The sequence below is a fragment of the Pseudophryne corroboree genome, chromosome 9 (assembly GCF_028390025.1).
Source record: "Pseudophryne corroboree isolate aPseCor3 chromosome 9, aPseCor3.hap2, whole genome shotgun sequence".
NCBI lineage: Eukaryota > Metazoa > Chordata > Amphibia > Anura > Myobatrachidae > Pseudophryne > Pseudophryne corroboree.
Window position 1 is genome coordinate 102,457,327 of NC_086452.1, and position 15,687 is coordinate 102,473,013.

Sequence of the window (15,687 nt, forward strand, 5' to 3'; positions counted from 1 at the left end):
GACTGGAATTGATAGTGAAGGTTGCAAATAGCAAACCGCAAATATTGCTGATGCGATATGGCAATAGGTATATGCAGGTAAGCATCTTGTATGTCCAGGGATACCATGTAATCTCTGGGTTCCATGGCCAGTACAATTGAGTGCAGTGTTTCCATACAGAACTTGGACACTCTCACAAACATGTTCAGTGATTTGAGGTTGAGTATAGGCCGGAAAGACCCATTGGGTTTCGGGACTAGAAACAGGGTCGAGTAGTATCCTCTGCCCCCCTGGGACATAGGTACCAGCACTACCACTCCTGTATCAGGAGGGAACGCACAACCAGTCGTAGAGCTTGCGTCTTCAACGGATCTGAAAGGATGACCGCTGTGCAGAGCTGGCGAGGGGGATGTCTCTTGAAAGAGACTGCGTACCCGAGAGAGACAACTTCCCACACCCATGTGTCTGAAGTGGTCTTTAACTAGACCTGGGTGAATTGCAGAATTCGGCCTCCCACCCTGGGGTCCCCCAGGGGGAGGCCCACCCCGTCATACAGCAGGCTTGTCTTGTTTAGAAGCAGGCTGACGGGCGGCACAGGATTGTTTTGCCTTGGGCTTGGTGGTTTTGGGAGCACAAGATTGTCTCGGGAATGCCTGACCTTTTGCTTTCCCTTGAGGCCGAAAGGAGAGAAAAGTGGTACCTTTTGCCTTCTGTGCAGAAGGATTAGTATTCGGGAGAAATGCAGTCTTAGCAGCCACTAAGTCAGTCACAATCTTATTGAGATCTTTGCCAAATAGGATGTCTCCCTTAAAAGGGAGTACCTCCAAGGCCTTTTTGGAGTCCAGGTCCACCTTCCATGACCTCAACCACAGAATATGGCGGGCCAGGATGGATGTAGTCGATGCCTTGGCCTCTAGCACCCCTACCTCAGAGGACGCCTCCTGAATGTAATAGGCGGTGGTGGCAATGTCCGATATATCCTGAGGCAGCTCCTCATCTAATGCCTGAACCCATGCTTCAATTTGTTTTCAGCCCAGGAGGCTACTATAGTGGGTCTATGTATAGCACCTGTAAGGGAGTAAATAGACTTCAGGCAACTCTCCACACGCTTACCTGTCGATTCCTTCGGTGAGGTGACAGTAGTGACAGGCAGAGTAGATGACACCACGAGACGGGTGACATGGGAATCCACCGGTGGTGAATTTTTCCACTTGTTACACAACTCAGAAGGGAGAGGATAATGAGCTACCATCTTTTTAGATAGGGAGAATTTCTTTCCTGGCGAAGACCAGGGTTCTTGACGTATGTCTACTAAATGGTCAGAATGCTGTAATAATAACCTTCTGACGTTTAAACTTATCAGGTTTCTTAGACACAGTAGTGGGATTCACATCATCATCTATTTGTAGAATTTGCTTAATAGCAACCACTAGGTCAGGGACATCAACCTGACTTGTAGATTCCTCATCAGAAGCAGCTGTATCAGTGTCTGACAGGTCAGTATACTCCCCATCCTCATCAGAAGAATCTTCCGAGAGATTAGTGAATTGTGAGGAAGAAGTGGCTCGCTTAGATGACCCATTGACACCAGAATGACGTGGGGTAGGCTTACATCTAACCAAAGATTGATTCAATTGCTGCAACTGGGTAGAAAAATTATCCGCCCAAGGCGGATTCACCATAGGGACAATATGTGGTTGCAATAGCAGAGGAGGTCCCATAGGGGCGTAAGGCATGTCACAAGCGTATTAAGCATATATGAGAACATTGGGGGTCATTCCGAGTTGTTCGCTCGTTTTTTTTTTCTCGCAACGGAGCGATTAGTCGCTAATGCGCATGCGCAATGTCCGCAGTGCGACTGCGCCAAGTAAATTTGCTATGCAGTTAGGTATTTTACTCACGGCATTACGAGGTTTTTTCTTCGTTCTGGTGATCGTAATGTGATTGACAGGAAGTGGGTGTTTCTGGGCGGAAACTGGCCGTTTTATGGGTGTGTGTGAAAAAACGCTACCGTTTCTGGGAAAAACGCGGGAGTGGCTGGAGAAACGGAGGAGTGTCTGGGCGAACGCTGGGTGTGTTTGTGACGTCAAACCAGGAACGAAACTGACTGAACTGATCGCAGATGCCGAGTAAGTCTGGAGCTACTCAGAAACTGCTAAGAAGTGTCTATTCGCAATTCTGCTAATCTTTCGTTCGCAATTTTGATAAGCTAACATTCACTCCTAGTAGGCGGCGGCTTAGCGTGTGCAAAGCTGCTAAAAGCAGCTTGCGAGCGAACAACTCGGAATGACCCCCAATGTCCAAGGTGGCTCCTGATTGGTTACAGGAGCTGTGGACTGACTGGGAGATGTATGGCACATAATACACAGACCACCATACAAAGCTTCCCCCTCAGGCAAATCCATGATACAGGAGCGTCCGTGGATTTCCCGCCCTTTGTGTTAGACATTTTAGTGAATGTAACCGCAGAGCATATGAGTACGATACAGCCGGACAGAGTACACTATCTGCGAATAAATCCCCTAGTATGTGACAGCGTACACAGTACACAACACCAGCGTCTTAATCCGGTACTATGTGACTGTGTACACAGTACACAACACCAGCGAATAAATCTGGTAGTATGTGACTAAGTACACAATAGAATACACTTGATGGTAAATATTGTGCAGCACTATATATGAGACCCTGACGCACCTAGTCCCTTAGGGTACAGAATACAGTGATAGCTATAGCTGTGATACACTGAAAGTGAAATCCACACAGCAAATACAGGCACACACAGTCACAGTGACAATGCAGATAATTATTTTAGTAAGACAATAAAACTGCACTGGACTAGTATATGTATATATATATATCTAACAATGCGTGGTCCGAGACCGAATGTATACAGTATATCAGAATACTCGTACAATATATTCTGGCACAGGTACACTTGTTCTTAATTAACGCTGTCTAATATTGACATGTGTCTGTAAAATCACGGCGCTGATGTACAGGCGGATTTACAGAGGAGACCTTGCCCTGCAGTCCCGGAGACCAGTCACAGCTAATCCTAGAAGATGGCACCCAGCGTCTCAGTCAGGGAGTGAGGGAGAGTGTGAGCCAGCTCCAGGGCGGGAACACCAGCAGTAGATGGTGCCCGGATCTGGAGGAGGGGCTAGAGGTCAAGCGCCTTCTCCCCTATGCTGGTCCTCACCACCTGGTACTATGCAGTCTTAATAAAGTGTATATTAATATATCCGACCTGTACTCCTATGCCCTGGTGGATATAGTGGGGTCCCTGCTCTGTTACAGTGTCCACGCCAGCGTCGCAGTCCTTCTCCTTAGACTGCGACCGAAACGCGATTTAATGGTGGGTCCTGCCTGGGGGACCCTCTTACCTCCTCCCTTCTGTAGCAGTCACGCGAACCAGGAGAGCGTCTGCGACCGTGTGCCTTGAGCCGGAGCGTCTCCACTGCAAGTACCCGGGAACAGAGCCAGCGGGAGTATGCGACGTGGCTTGGGAGGTGACGGAAACGCAGCACAGAATGTCACCCTGACATGTAAGTGCTGCGTCCCTTGAAGTCTTCTAAAAGCTTTTTCAGGTCTGCCCAGTACAGCCTCCTGTTAAGTCACCTGCTTCTGCAGGCACCAACTCGAAACTGAGCTCACAGTGCCTGGAGGTGTGGTTATAGAGGAGGCCTCAATGCATCCTGGGACAGTCTAAAGTTTTAGCCTGTTGGTGCCTGGATCAAGATTCATCTCTACACCCTGATGTTTTCCCTGTGGAAACCAATGTACCCCGCTGCAGAAAGAAAATAATTTTTAACGGGGGCAGGGTGTGCGATGTGTACCCATCATAGCTACACACATGCTCTGCAGGATGTATTTGGCATCCCGACAAACGGGATCCCGGCGGTCAGAACACCGGTGCCTGGAGTGGAGGGTTAGACTGCGGGAAGGGAGGGTTAGGGTTAGGATGCATGAGGAGAGGATTAGGGTTAGGCTGCAAGAAGGAAAAGTTAGATTTAGGCTGCAGGAATGGAGGATTAGGGTTAGGCTGCAGGAGTGGAGGGGAGAGTTAGTGTTAGGTATTCTGACTGCCAGTATCCCATACCCACCCCTGCTCTGCACGCAGGTAAAGTCCTCCCCTGTTCTTCAAATAACACTCTGTAGTCAATACTGTACTTCCATATTCTTTATATTTACCATGACTTTCCATTTCCTGTTTTAATAATAAGTCTGACCTCCATGGTGCATGTTTGAGCTGGCTAGCTGTATCACCCATGCACAATTCCTGGCCAAGAGAACGCTAAACCAACCTGCTCCGGGCTAGTATCAATGAGGCAACTGAATATTGCTCAGCTTCTCAATGTTAGATTATTCCTAAAAAATAATAGTTATCACTGCTTATTAGTAAATAAGCCCCTCAGTAATAACTTAGTGAAACGCCAGGCTTATCCCTGACATACAAAATACATACTTTCTCATTCAAGTCCTCTTCACTTTCATTGGCTAACGGCCCTTCGGTAACTACAGTGACATTTTAACAGGCCACTAAACCCCCAAATGGAAACTTTTAGATATGATGCATGAAGGTAAAATACATTGTCAATGTGTCATTCACTGTCTGCTTGTTTAGTAAGAGAATTAACTTTCACCTGACATATAAATCTGCTACAGACCACTGGCAAAGAGCTGAAAGGGCATATTTAGGTATTATAAAACACACCAGCTACTTCAAGTACTTTATACAATACACACCATTTGATATATATTAATGCTAAATATTAGCTTTTCTGGCTCTTTAATGTGCATTTCTTTACAAATAGTGAAACCATTGTATTGTCTGGGCCAATATTATTAATATTCATAAGACAGCAACCAATCATTGCAGCCAATCAACTGACCAGGAATGAGTGACATTAATAATTGATAGGCAGCATCTTCATCTATGTTGGTTCAGTTACAAAATGGCTGCCCCCCCCGGAATAACCCAGCCCTTTAAGAGGAGGAATGAAAAGTTAGAAAGTCTCTTCTATATATTTGACCGACATTTAACAAGACAAATCTTAAGTACATTTGTATAAACTGTAAGTGGCTGCAAGAAAGCATAGAACAAGACTATTAAGATTTAACCTTCTTCTGTGAACATTGACACGCACTCCCAGAATGTCAGATAATAAGGGGAATATTTATCAAAGCATGGAGAGATTAATACCCCTTCTAAAGCAGTTCTACCCCGTAATTTCATGAAAAACACGGGTCCATTTTCTGTGTGAATGGGTCAACCCGGGTTGAAATTCCTGGGACTTCGACCCTGGAATTTACCAGGGTTGGAGACCCGGGAATTTTGACCTGAGTTGACCCTTTCACACAGACAAAATACCCGTGTTGATCTGCAAATTCCTGTAAACAAGCCATGGGTCGAAATTCTCAACACAGTAATTTGCTTGTCTGTGTGAAAGGGGAGGTCAGACAGAACCCCGCAATACCACCAGGCACTGGAATGCTGGGTAATTGTCGGGTTTTCTGTATGAAAGTGGTATCAGTGGAGAGAGAGAGATAAAGCACTAACACATCTATTTCTACAGTAACTCTTATGTTACAGGCTGTGTTTGAAAACTGACAGTTAGGAGCTGATTGGTTGGTACTTTATCTCTCTCTGTGCTTTGATACCCCCTTCAACATGGAATACTGTGCAAAACTAGAAATACCACAAATCAGTAAAATATGTAATACATTATATAGGGCATGGGTCTTCAACCTGTGGCCCTCCAGCTGCTGTGAAAATACACATCCCAGCATGCCCTGCCACAGTTTTGCTATTAAGGCATGCTATAACTGAGGCAGGGCTTGCTGGGATGTGTAGTTCCACAGCAGCTGGAGGGCCGCAGGTTGAAGACCCATGATATAAGGTGTACATTTCAGGTGACAAAGAGGAATTTTCTATAAACTTTTAGGAGTTAAGAGAGATGTTTGTATAGCCTGAAAAAAACCCAATGACACAGCGGACAGTTTGCAACTTTAAAATCTGGCAATGTTACTGCCTGGACAAAATAGCCTGATCCAAACCAACCACGCATATATTGGATGAGTCCACACCCCAAGCCAGCAGGCCATACCCACACCATTGATTTGTTGCTGGAAATTGGGATTGTTAGACACAGGGGCATATTAATAGAGGAGGGGGCCCGTGTCCAGTCTCCATCTAGGCCCCCTCCTCTCTAGCCGGCAGTGCAGTAGACTCTGATCACTAAGTAACTAGTAAATCCTAGCGCTGTGCCAGAGTCTAGTGCGCATGCGTGAGTCTCCAGGAAAATGGCACGGTGGCCATTTTCTTTCTACGCATGCGTGAAACACTGGGAAAATGGCCGCAGTGTAATTTTCTCAGTGATTTGTGCAGCGATGCTGCCGCTGGGCTAAGTATCAAAAGAAAGGGTGCTGGGTGTGTGGTGTGAGTCCCCCTGGAGTACACCACACACTTTGCACGCCATTGGTTAGAAGGTATGTGTGACTTTGCAAGAGAACAACAGAAAATAGGGTTTGTGTATCCAAGTTATGGAGCGATATATTATTATTTAATATACTAAAATAGCTATTGCCATTAACAATATCTCTGTTCCTCAACACGACAAAATACCGACGTGCACGACAAATTACCGGCGTAAACAGGCCAAGATGCAATGAGGTATACTGTACCTGGGCCCTAGCTCGTCCTCACACCGCCAGGTGAACTCCCCAAAACTTTGGAAGTGCTGGTTGTAGTGGAATCGTACCCGGTGTAAGCTGGGAGACCCCAGTTCCAGCAGCGTGTTGTATGCCGTCTGCTGTTCCTTACCACTAGTGTAGCCATTGAAAAGGTTGTAGATTTTATCAGCCACCTCTGGGAGAGAGAGGAAAGTGATCAATCGCACAGTTGAAGAGTGAGGACAGTAAAATATACATCACTTACTTAATAGCGCATATCTTACAACCCATTGCCGCCGTAATGACCGCAGTGTAGACTACAGTGATTCGGATCACTTCTTAATTCTCCCAATTTTTCCCAAACTCATTAATTTCCTTTAACAGCGGAAATTAAAAGTACTACTCAAAACGTACAGGAAATGCATCAAGACAAAACAATAACCCATTCTAAATGTTCTCTATCATCTTTAACAGTTTATTAACTTCAGTCTTAATTATATTTAATTGGTTTGCCAAAGCAGCTAAACTCCATGAATCGCTATAACAAGTATCACTGAATATACAAAATATAGCAGTTAAGGTCATGTAACTGAAGGAAGAACATTCAAGCAATTTATAACATTTAATTAATTAGAATTTCCAAGCAATACGCTTGCAGTTGCAAGAACGTTTTTAGGCGTTTGGGGATTTCATGAGGCAGAACCATTCGTGGGCTATAGTAATCAAGCCTGCCATAATGAGCACTAGAAATGAAACATACATTCTGGGGGCTCATTAGATGCTGGGGGCGATGGATACGACATAACCAGGAGTCCCGTGGTATTCTCGCAGCAATGGAACGCAGAATTAGGGCTCATTCACTTACATGCACTGGGAAACATGAGAACTAGCATGTTACCTTTCTGATTTTAAATTCAGTGTTACAGTTGGGAATAGAATTCTGGAAACCACATCTGTACCAGTCACTCATGTTTAATGTGATCTTCATGCATTTACTATCACGTACAGTATAAAGAGCTATAACAGTGGATAAATGGGGATGAGCCCTTAGTTTGCTTCATTCTAGTCCTGTTCTTGGTGGTCATTCCGAGTTGATCGCTCGCTAGCAGTTTGTAGCAGCCGTGCAAACGCTATGCTGCCGCCCACTGGGAGTGTATTTTAGCTTAGCAGAAGTGCGAACGAAAGGATCGCAGAGCGGTTACAAAGTTTTTTTGTGCAGTTTCAGAGTAGCTCAAAACCTACTCAGTGCTTGCGATCACTTCAGACTGTTCAGTTCCTGTTTTGACGTCACAAACCCGGCCAGCGTTCGCCTAGCCACGCCTGCGTTTTTTTTCTGGCATGCCTGCGTTTTTCCGAACACTCCCTGAAAACGGTCAGTTGACACCCAAAAACGCCCACTTCATGTCAATCACTCTGCGGCCACCAGTGCGACTGAAATGCTTCGCTAGACCCTGTGCAAAACTACATTGTTCGTTGTGCGGCACATACGCATGCGCAGAAATGCAATTTTTTAGCCTGATCGCTGCGCTGCGAACAAATGCAGCTAGCGATCAACGCGGAATGACCCCCCTTATCTCTATCTGGTACTGAGACCTGTGCATGCCTCGTCCCCTCTATGATAAAGGGGGAGATTTATCAATGTTTGGAGATAGATAAAGTGGAGAGTGATACAGTATTTTTGCAACACAGCATGTAAACTGGCAGTTCAAGTTGTTTGGCTGGTACTTTATCTCTTCCCAAGCTTGGATGAGGTAGAGCCTTATAGAGATGCAGAGTCTTAGCCTTACCGTTGATGACAGCAGGGACTCCACACCGAATCTATAAATGCTAGCATGAGCCTCTGAAATATGTTTCCAATCAGTAACACTACAGGCTATTTTTAAAGCGGCAATCATTGACAAGGCAAAACAACCTGGTTTTGCCTTGTAAATGATTGGCGCTTTAAAAATACGGGCAGACTCACACAAGCCCCGCACCTCTGGCAGGAAGTGAGCAATAATCTTGATCAAGGAAAAGCAGTGGATGTGGTCTTCCTAGATTTTGCAAAGGCCTTCGATACAGCTCCTCACAGGAGACTGATGATCAAATTAAAGGAGATTGGCCTTGGAAAAACTATTTGCATATGGATAAGCAGCTGGTTGGATAGCAGGGTACAGCGAAAAGTGGTCAACGGTAAGTTCTCAACCTGGTCCCTAGTAGTCAGCGGAATACCACAAGGGTCCGTACTCGGACCACTACTGTTCAAAATATTTATCAATGACCTATAAATAGGCCTGGAAAGCACAGTGTCAATCTTTGCAGATGATACTAAACTGTGTAAGGTAATTAATTCAGAATTGGATGTGAAGTCCTTGCAGAATGATCTATCTAAACTTGAACTCTGGGCGTCTAAATGGAAAATGAGGTTCAATACAGACAAATGCAAGGTTATGCATTTTGGGACTAAAAACAAACTTACATCCTACATATTAAATGGGGAAAGCCTAGGGGAAACAGAGTTGGAAAAAGATTTGGGGGTATTCATTGATAATAGGCTTAATAACCGTACACAATGTAAAAACGCAGTAAAGAAGGCAAGTAAGGTGCTAGCGTGCATAAAAAGGGGAATTGAGACAAGGGACTCGGATGTAATCATGCCGCTGTATAAGGCATTGGTACGTCCGCACCTGGAATATTGTGTTCAGTTTTCGGCACCATTGTATAAAAAAGACATCAGTGAACTCGAAAGTGTTCAAAGGCGAGCTACTAAATTGATTAAAGGCCTAGAAGGACTGGACTATAATTTAAGACTTACTAGGCTGAATATGTAAACACTAGAAAAGAGGCGCCTAAGAGGAGATATTATTAATATCTTCAAATATGTAAAGGGACATCACAAAGAGTTATCAGAGGAATTATTTATTAAAAGAACACAGTTTAGGACATGTGGGCACTCGCTGCGACTGGAGGAGAGAAAGTTCCGAACGCAACGGAGGAAAGGGTTCTTCACTGTTAGGGCAATCAGGATGTGGAATTCCCTGCCAGGGAAGGTGGTAATGGCGGACTCTGTAATTGGATTTAAAAAAGGAATGGATACATTTCTGAAAGAAAAAGCTATCCAAGGTTATAATACTTAAAATATCAACGTGGTTAATCCGGGGGTAACATGAGTTATAGTAGCTAACTAGTCATAAAACATTATTTAGCAAGTATGTAGAATCATCACAACTTAAAACAGGTTGAACACGATGGACAATTTGCCTCTATTTAACCTCAAATACTATGTTACTAATGTTACTATGTTATGTAACTCGCAAGCTATTACATTTAGCCCTACATGTGCGGAGAAAGTGATGTTTGTGAACAAATCAAAGAGTCCGTGAAGTCCTGACAGACGAAAACGCGTTGGTAATCCATGATTGCTTCCTAGACTGACCTCCGCACTTAAGTTAAGAACTTATTCTATGCACTTTATGCATTCTTTTTTCTTTTTCATTTTTAGATCTTTTTAATCTTCTTATTACTTGAATTTGATTTTAAACAAATGTGCTTTATTCGTTTTTTTCTGCTTCAACTAGTAATTCTTGTCCTATGTAGAATAAATGTATATATCTTTTTGAGAAATTTTGAATACTATCATATGTACCTAACACCAGTGGTCACTGATGCCCATATCCCCTCTTAATATATATATATATATATATGATACGGTACAGCTGCCGTGGTGCCTACTACAGGAAAAAGATAGTGTAGATTCTACTTGCTGTAGATCCCACCTGCATAGGAAATGGTGGCACTTCACAGAGGACTTGTTTCAAAAAGGAAAGTGAGCTTTAATACCGTCATTTCAAGACCATCAACGGTCTTTTGATCAAGGTTGATGATCTTGAAACGTCAGTATTAAAGCTCACATTCCTTTTGGAAACAAGTCTGTAGAGTGCCATCATTTCCTATGCAGGTAGGATCTACACTATATATATATATATATATATATATATATATCTATCATGTATCATGTTTATTGATTTGAAGACAAAGCTAGTCCCAAGAGTTCGTAAAGTAAGAATTCAGATAAAAAGTCACTTTTCTGAAGAAATCAAACAAGATCCTTCTATATATATTTTTATAGCACACTGATTTGCTTTTGGTGCATTATTATTACCAGTCATCTATGAATGAAAACATCTCTAACACCAAAATATGAACATCAAATGGTTTTGAAAATAACACCCCTGAAGAAGTCACCTTACACGAAACGCGTTGGGTGAAAAAAGTATTATCATTATGCTGAACGAAATGAATGGGCAAAAGAAAGTCTGTAAATTGGTGTATTAATGCATTTTTGGTGAAAAATTATCTGCAAAAATGAATTTTTAATCAGACCATTATTTTAATGACATGTTAATAAAGCAAATTTTATTTGGTAAACATCGGATGTACTTGTGTATAAGGAAGTATCAATTCATCCTTGGTTCATAAATGTTCATATATAATTTCTAAGGTCTAACAATAAGCCTGAGGTAATTCTAATTAGAGTGCTCCTCAAAAAAAATCCTGTTTGATATATATATATATATATATATATATAAAACAGGCCCAATTCAGATTTGTAAATAAGTGACAAGTCAGTCGCAATTACAGCTGCATTGTGTGCATAGAAGTAACTGTGGCTCTTCGGCTGTGTTCGGAGATTGCCACATCTATGCGGCAGCATTGCCCTATACATCCGCATGTATACAGCAGCTGTCAGCATGTATTTACCCCAGTTCTACAATTGGCGCAAGAGATCTGTCTTTATTCAGATGGATCTCTGCGTACACTGCAATACTGCCTACACAAAGTAATTCTCTATCACATGTGCAAACGCTTAGCTACGTCCATTTACATCCAATCAGCAGGAAGTGGAGATGTGGCTGAGAGGCGTACCCTATAGCTTACAGTTGTCTATGCCCGGCTATTGAGCATATGTAGTGCGAAAAATCACAAGATCAGTCCGCAAAATGGACTTACATACAATCCCGAATAAAAAAACTATTGTTTTTTTTTTTTAAATCTTATTTGTGTGCGTTGTATTGTGTATATTAGAACGGACAACAAGTAGAAAATACAGAGTACCAAATCAAGTTGGTAACATGTAACAAGTTATAAGACAGAGTAGGGAGGAAAGAGGGGAAAGAGGGGGGGGGGGGGGAATCCCATTAAATGGCATACAGCTGGGAGATAAGTAATTATGGTGACTGATACTGTACATGTCCCCCTCCGTATACACTACTACCTCTAATCAAAAGTCTCACATGATTGGTAAAGAGATTCTACTTCTATTTTTATTAAATTGATTTATAATCTTGAACTTTCTGTTAGAGGCACTGAGTGGGCTCAGAAATGTGTCCTGGATGCCAGTTACCCTTATTATTACATTTGAATCATATTTTTTCTTTTGCTTCTTAGATTTGTTCTTTTTGTGTGATGCATTTTAGATGTTTATATTTTAACATCCTCTACCTATTAATTTATTTACAGCACAGAGCACTTAGTTATGAAATATGCACGAAGTGGTGGATGGCTCGGCGTCATCCTCAGTAAAATACTCTGACTTATACTGAGTATGTTCTACTCTGTCTTAGAACCTGGAAATACTCAGAGGACAGACATGGAATCGTATGCAGGAGCACTGTACTGGCTTTAATGTAATCCAATGCATAAGTGTACAAGTAAACATTAGAGTCATTCCCTGAGGTGCCGTGTTGACCTTGTATTGCAAGAGGCTTCAGACAAGTGTGTATAATGTATTTTCTTCTGCATACATAAAACATTTAACAGTAACCAGAAATGCACAGCGAGGATAGAGGAATGCATTACAATCAGCAAAATATATCAGCATCCAAAGTTATAGAGAACTCACAAGTAGATAGGTACTCTTAGGAAAGTAGGGCCTGATTCACAGTTGTATGCTAATGATACAGCAGCCTGAATTTGTATTATGAAGCCCACCGGTGGCTTTACGTACAAAGACGTAGCATTTGTTGCAGATAAGTCGGTTACCGGGCTTCTGAGTGGCCCTGTGGTTGCGCAGACTGCTGTGTTTCTGCAGCCACTTCCCGCCATTTCCTCCAAAGGATAACTGATTGTCAATCACCTTGCAAATAGGTCCTCTTTGTGAACACGGCCACAAGACTTTTGCGGCAGATATGCTGTTACCAAGACGCATGCACAGTGCGCTACAGAGGCATGTGCAGTCGCCGATAATCACTCAAATGAGATAAAAATTGCATACAACTCTGAATCAGGCCCTTACGTGGAGATGTATGAAGCAGTGAAAAGAGTAAAGTGAGCCAGTGGAAAAGTTGCCCATGGCAACCAATCAGCTTATACTTATATTTTTATAGACTACTAGCTGGTGTACCCGGTGTTGCCCGGGATTTTAAGAATGTCTGTTTACAAAAATAATTGTAAATATTAAACACACAGTATAAATAACATTGTAGATAGCTGAATACCCGTGTTTCTCTATGGGATGAGGATGGAAAATAAGAATGATAGTTCGTTAATTCACGTTGGTTGGAGATCTAGTATATAGGCATATCTTGCTTCCCTGACGCACTCTGTGTAGTGGCCGGGCCCCTTTTTGGTCCCCCAAGGGACCCTGCTCTTCCCACTATACAACTCTCAGTCTGTAGCTTCCTGCTGCCTCTATTCCCCTCCTCACATCATGTCAGTGCCCCAGTGAAATTATGGAATTTTTCACAGTTTATTATATAGCGCAGCAAATTATATATCTCCTGATATACTCTGTGCTGCTGGGGGACCGTGCTACTTCCACTATATAACTCTCAGTGTGTGGGTTTGTGCTACCTGCATTCCCCTCCTCACATCATGTCACTGGCCCTGTCACATGCAGCCCTGTGATCACTGACATATCATGCATGTCCTGATATAGTCTGTGCTGCTGGCTCACCCCTAGGGGCGCTGGTGATTGTGTTACCACCACAGTATTTGCTCCCAGAGTGTAAGTAATTTGTGTAGCAAGTTTGGTGTAAATTGCTCCAGGCATTAAAGAGTTATGCTGTCTGCTGAAAAACTCTGTGCTGCTGCCTCACCCCTAGGATGCTAGGGGTGTCTTACCTCCACAGTGTTTGTTCACAGACTGTAAGTCATATGTGTACCAAGTTTGTTGTAAATAGGTCCAGGCATTCGGGAGTTATGCTGTCTTCTGAAATACTCTGTGCTACTGTCCCTCCCCTAGGGGTGCTAGGTGTGTTGCCCCCACACTGTTTGTTCCCAGAGTGTAAGTAATTTGTGTAGCAAGTTTGGTGTAAATTGCTCCAGGCATTTCAGAGTTATGCTGTCTGCTGAAAAACTCTGTGCTGCCTCACCCCTAGGGGGGCTAGTGGTGTCTTACCCCCACAGTATTTGTTCCCAGCCTGTAAGTCATATGTGTACCAAGTTTGTTGTAAACAGGTCCAGGCATTCGAGAGTTATGCTGTTTCCTGAAATACTCTGTGCTGCTGTCCCACTGCTAGGGGTGCTAGTGGTGTCCAACCCTGCAGAGTTTGTTTCCAGATTGTAATTCAGATGTGTACCAAGTTTGGTGTAAATTGTTCCAGCCCTTCCACAGTTATGCTGTCTGCTGACATACTCTGTGCTGCTGCCTCACCCCTAGGGTTGCTAGGGGTGTCTTCCCCCCACAGTGTTTTTTCCCAGATTGTAAAGCATATGTGTACCAAGCTTGTTGTAAATTGGCCAGGCATTCGGGAGTTATGCTGTCTCCTGAAATACACTGTGCTGCTGTCCCAGCCCTAGGGGTGCTAGGGGTGTCTGACCCCCACAGAGTTTGTTCCAAGATTGTATGTCAGATGTGTACCAAGTTTGGTGTAAATTGCTCCAGGCCTTCCACAGTTATGCTGTCTGCTGACATACTCTGTGCTGCTGTCCCAACCCTAGGGGTGCTAGGGGTGTTTAACCCCCACAGTGTTTGTTTCCAGAGTGTAAGTCATATGTGTAACAAGTTTGTTGTAAATTGCTGCAGGCATTCCAGAGTTATGCTGTCTGCTGACATACTTTGTGCTGCTGTCCCACCTCTAGGGTGCTAGGGGTGTCTGACCTTGACAGTGTTTGTTCCCAGATTGTAAGGCATATGTGTACCAATTTCTGAGTACATTGCTCCAGTAATTCCGGAGTTATGCTTTCTTCTGATATACTCTGTGTTCCTGTCTCCCCCCCACGGGTGCTAGGGATTTCTAATATTTTTAGTTGCCTCCGTCGTGTTTTAATACGCTTGTATGTCAAATTTCACAATCTTCGCTTGGAAAACTGTGGATTTGTATAGAAATACAGACAGAAGGACAAATTTTCACTTTTATATAGTAGATACTTGATAAATGCTACCGCAAAGTAGAGATGAGCGGGTTCGGTTTTACTCGGATTTACCCGAATCTCCTTATTGGCTCACGGACGTCACGTGTTTTGGTTAGCCAATAAGAAAAATCCAGAATAAAAGAACTAGTGCTAATTCTGGCGCTAAGAACCGAGTAAATCCGAACCCGCTCATCTCTACCTCAAAGGTGATTGGTTGCCGTGGGCAACTTCTTCACTGGTTCACTTCTCCACTCTTTTCCCCGCTTCATACATCTGCCCAAAGTCCCTTAAACATTATATATACAGTAAATCTTTTTTTTTCTTTCTTCAAAAATAACCTCACTGTGGACAATACAGTAAAGCTTATATTTGTTGCCTTAAATAAAACCCTGGCTTCCCTATGCTACAACTGCATGGACGAGCTTGAACCCATAAGTATATTCAGATCCAGCAGTTCTACAAAACAAGGAAATGGGATCCGGAGAATTTAAAATAAGGATAAAAAAAAAAAAAGAGAGAGATAAAGGGGGTAATTCAGACCTGATCACTGGGCAGCGATTTTTGCAGCCCTGCGATCAGATAGTGTCCGCCCACTGGGGGAGTGTAGTTTAGCTGTGTAAGTGTGCGAACGCATGTGTAGCAGAGCTGCACAAACTGATTTTGTGCAGTCTCTGCGCAGATAGGACTTACTTAGCCGCT

The 15,687-nt window shown here is 43.3% G+C and overlaps 1 protein-coding gene across 4 annotated transcripts in view; it reads right to left on the reverse strand.

Moving 5' to 3' along the window:
- Window positions 1-15,687, reverse strand: part of ASTN1 (astrotactin 1) — a 689,393-nt gene that overhangs the window by 4,949 nt on the left and 668,757 nt on the right. For all 4 annotated transcript variants that reach the window (XM_063939709.1, XM_063939708.1, XM_063939711.1 and 1 more), the window contains one exon: window positions 6,667-6,850. In XM_063939709.1, the coding sequence (XP_063795779.1) occupies window positions 6,667-6,850 (184 nt within the window). The remainder of the gene's footprint in view (window positions 1-6,666; window positions 6,851-15,687) is intronic.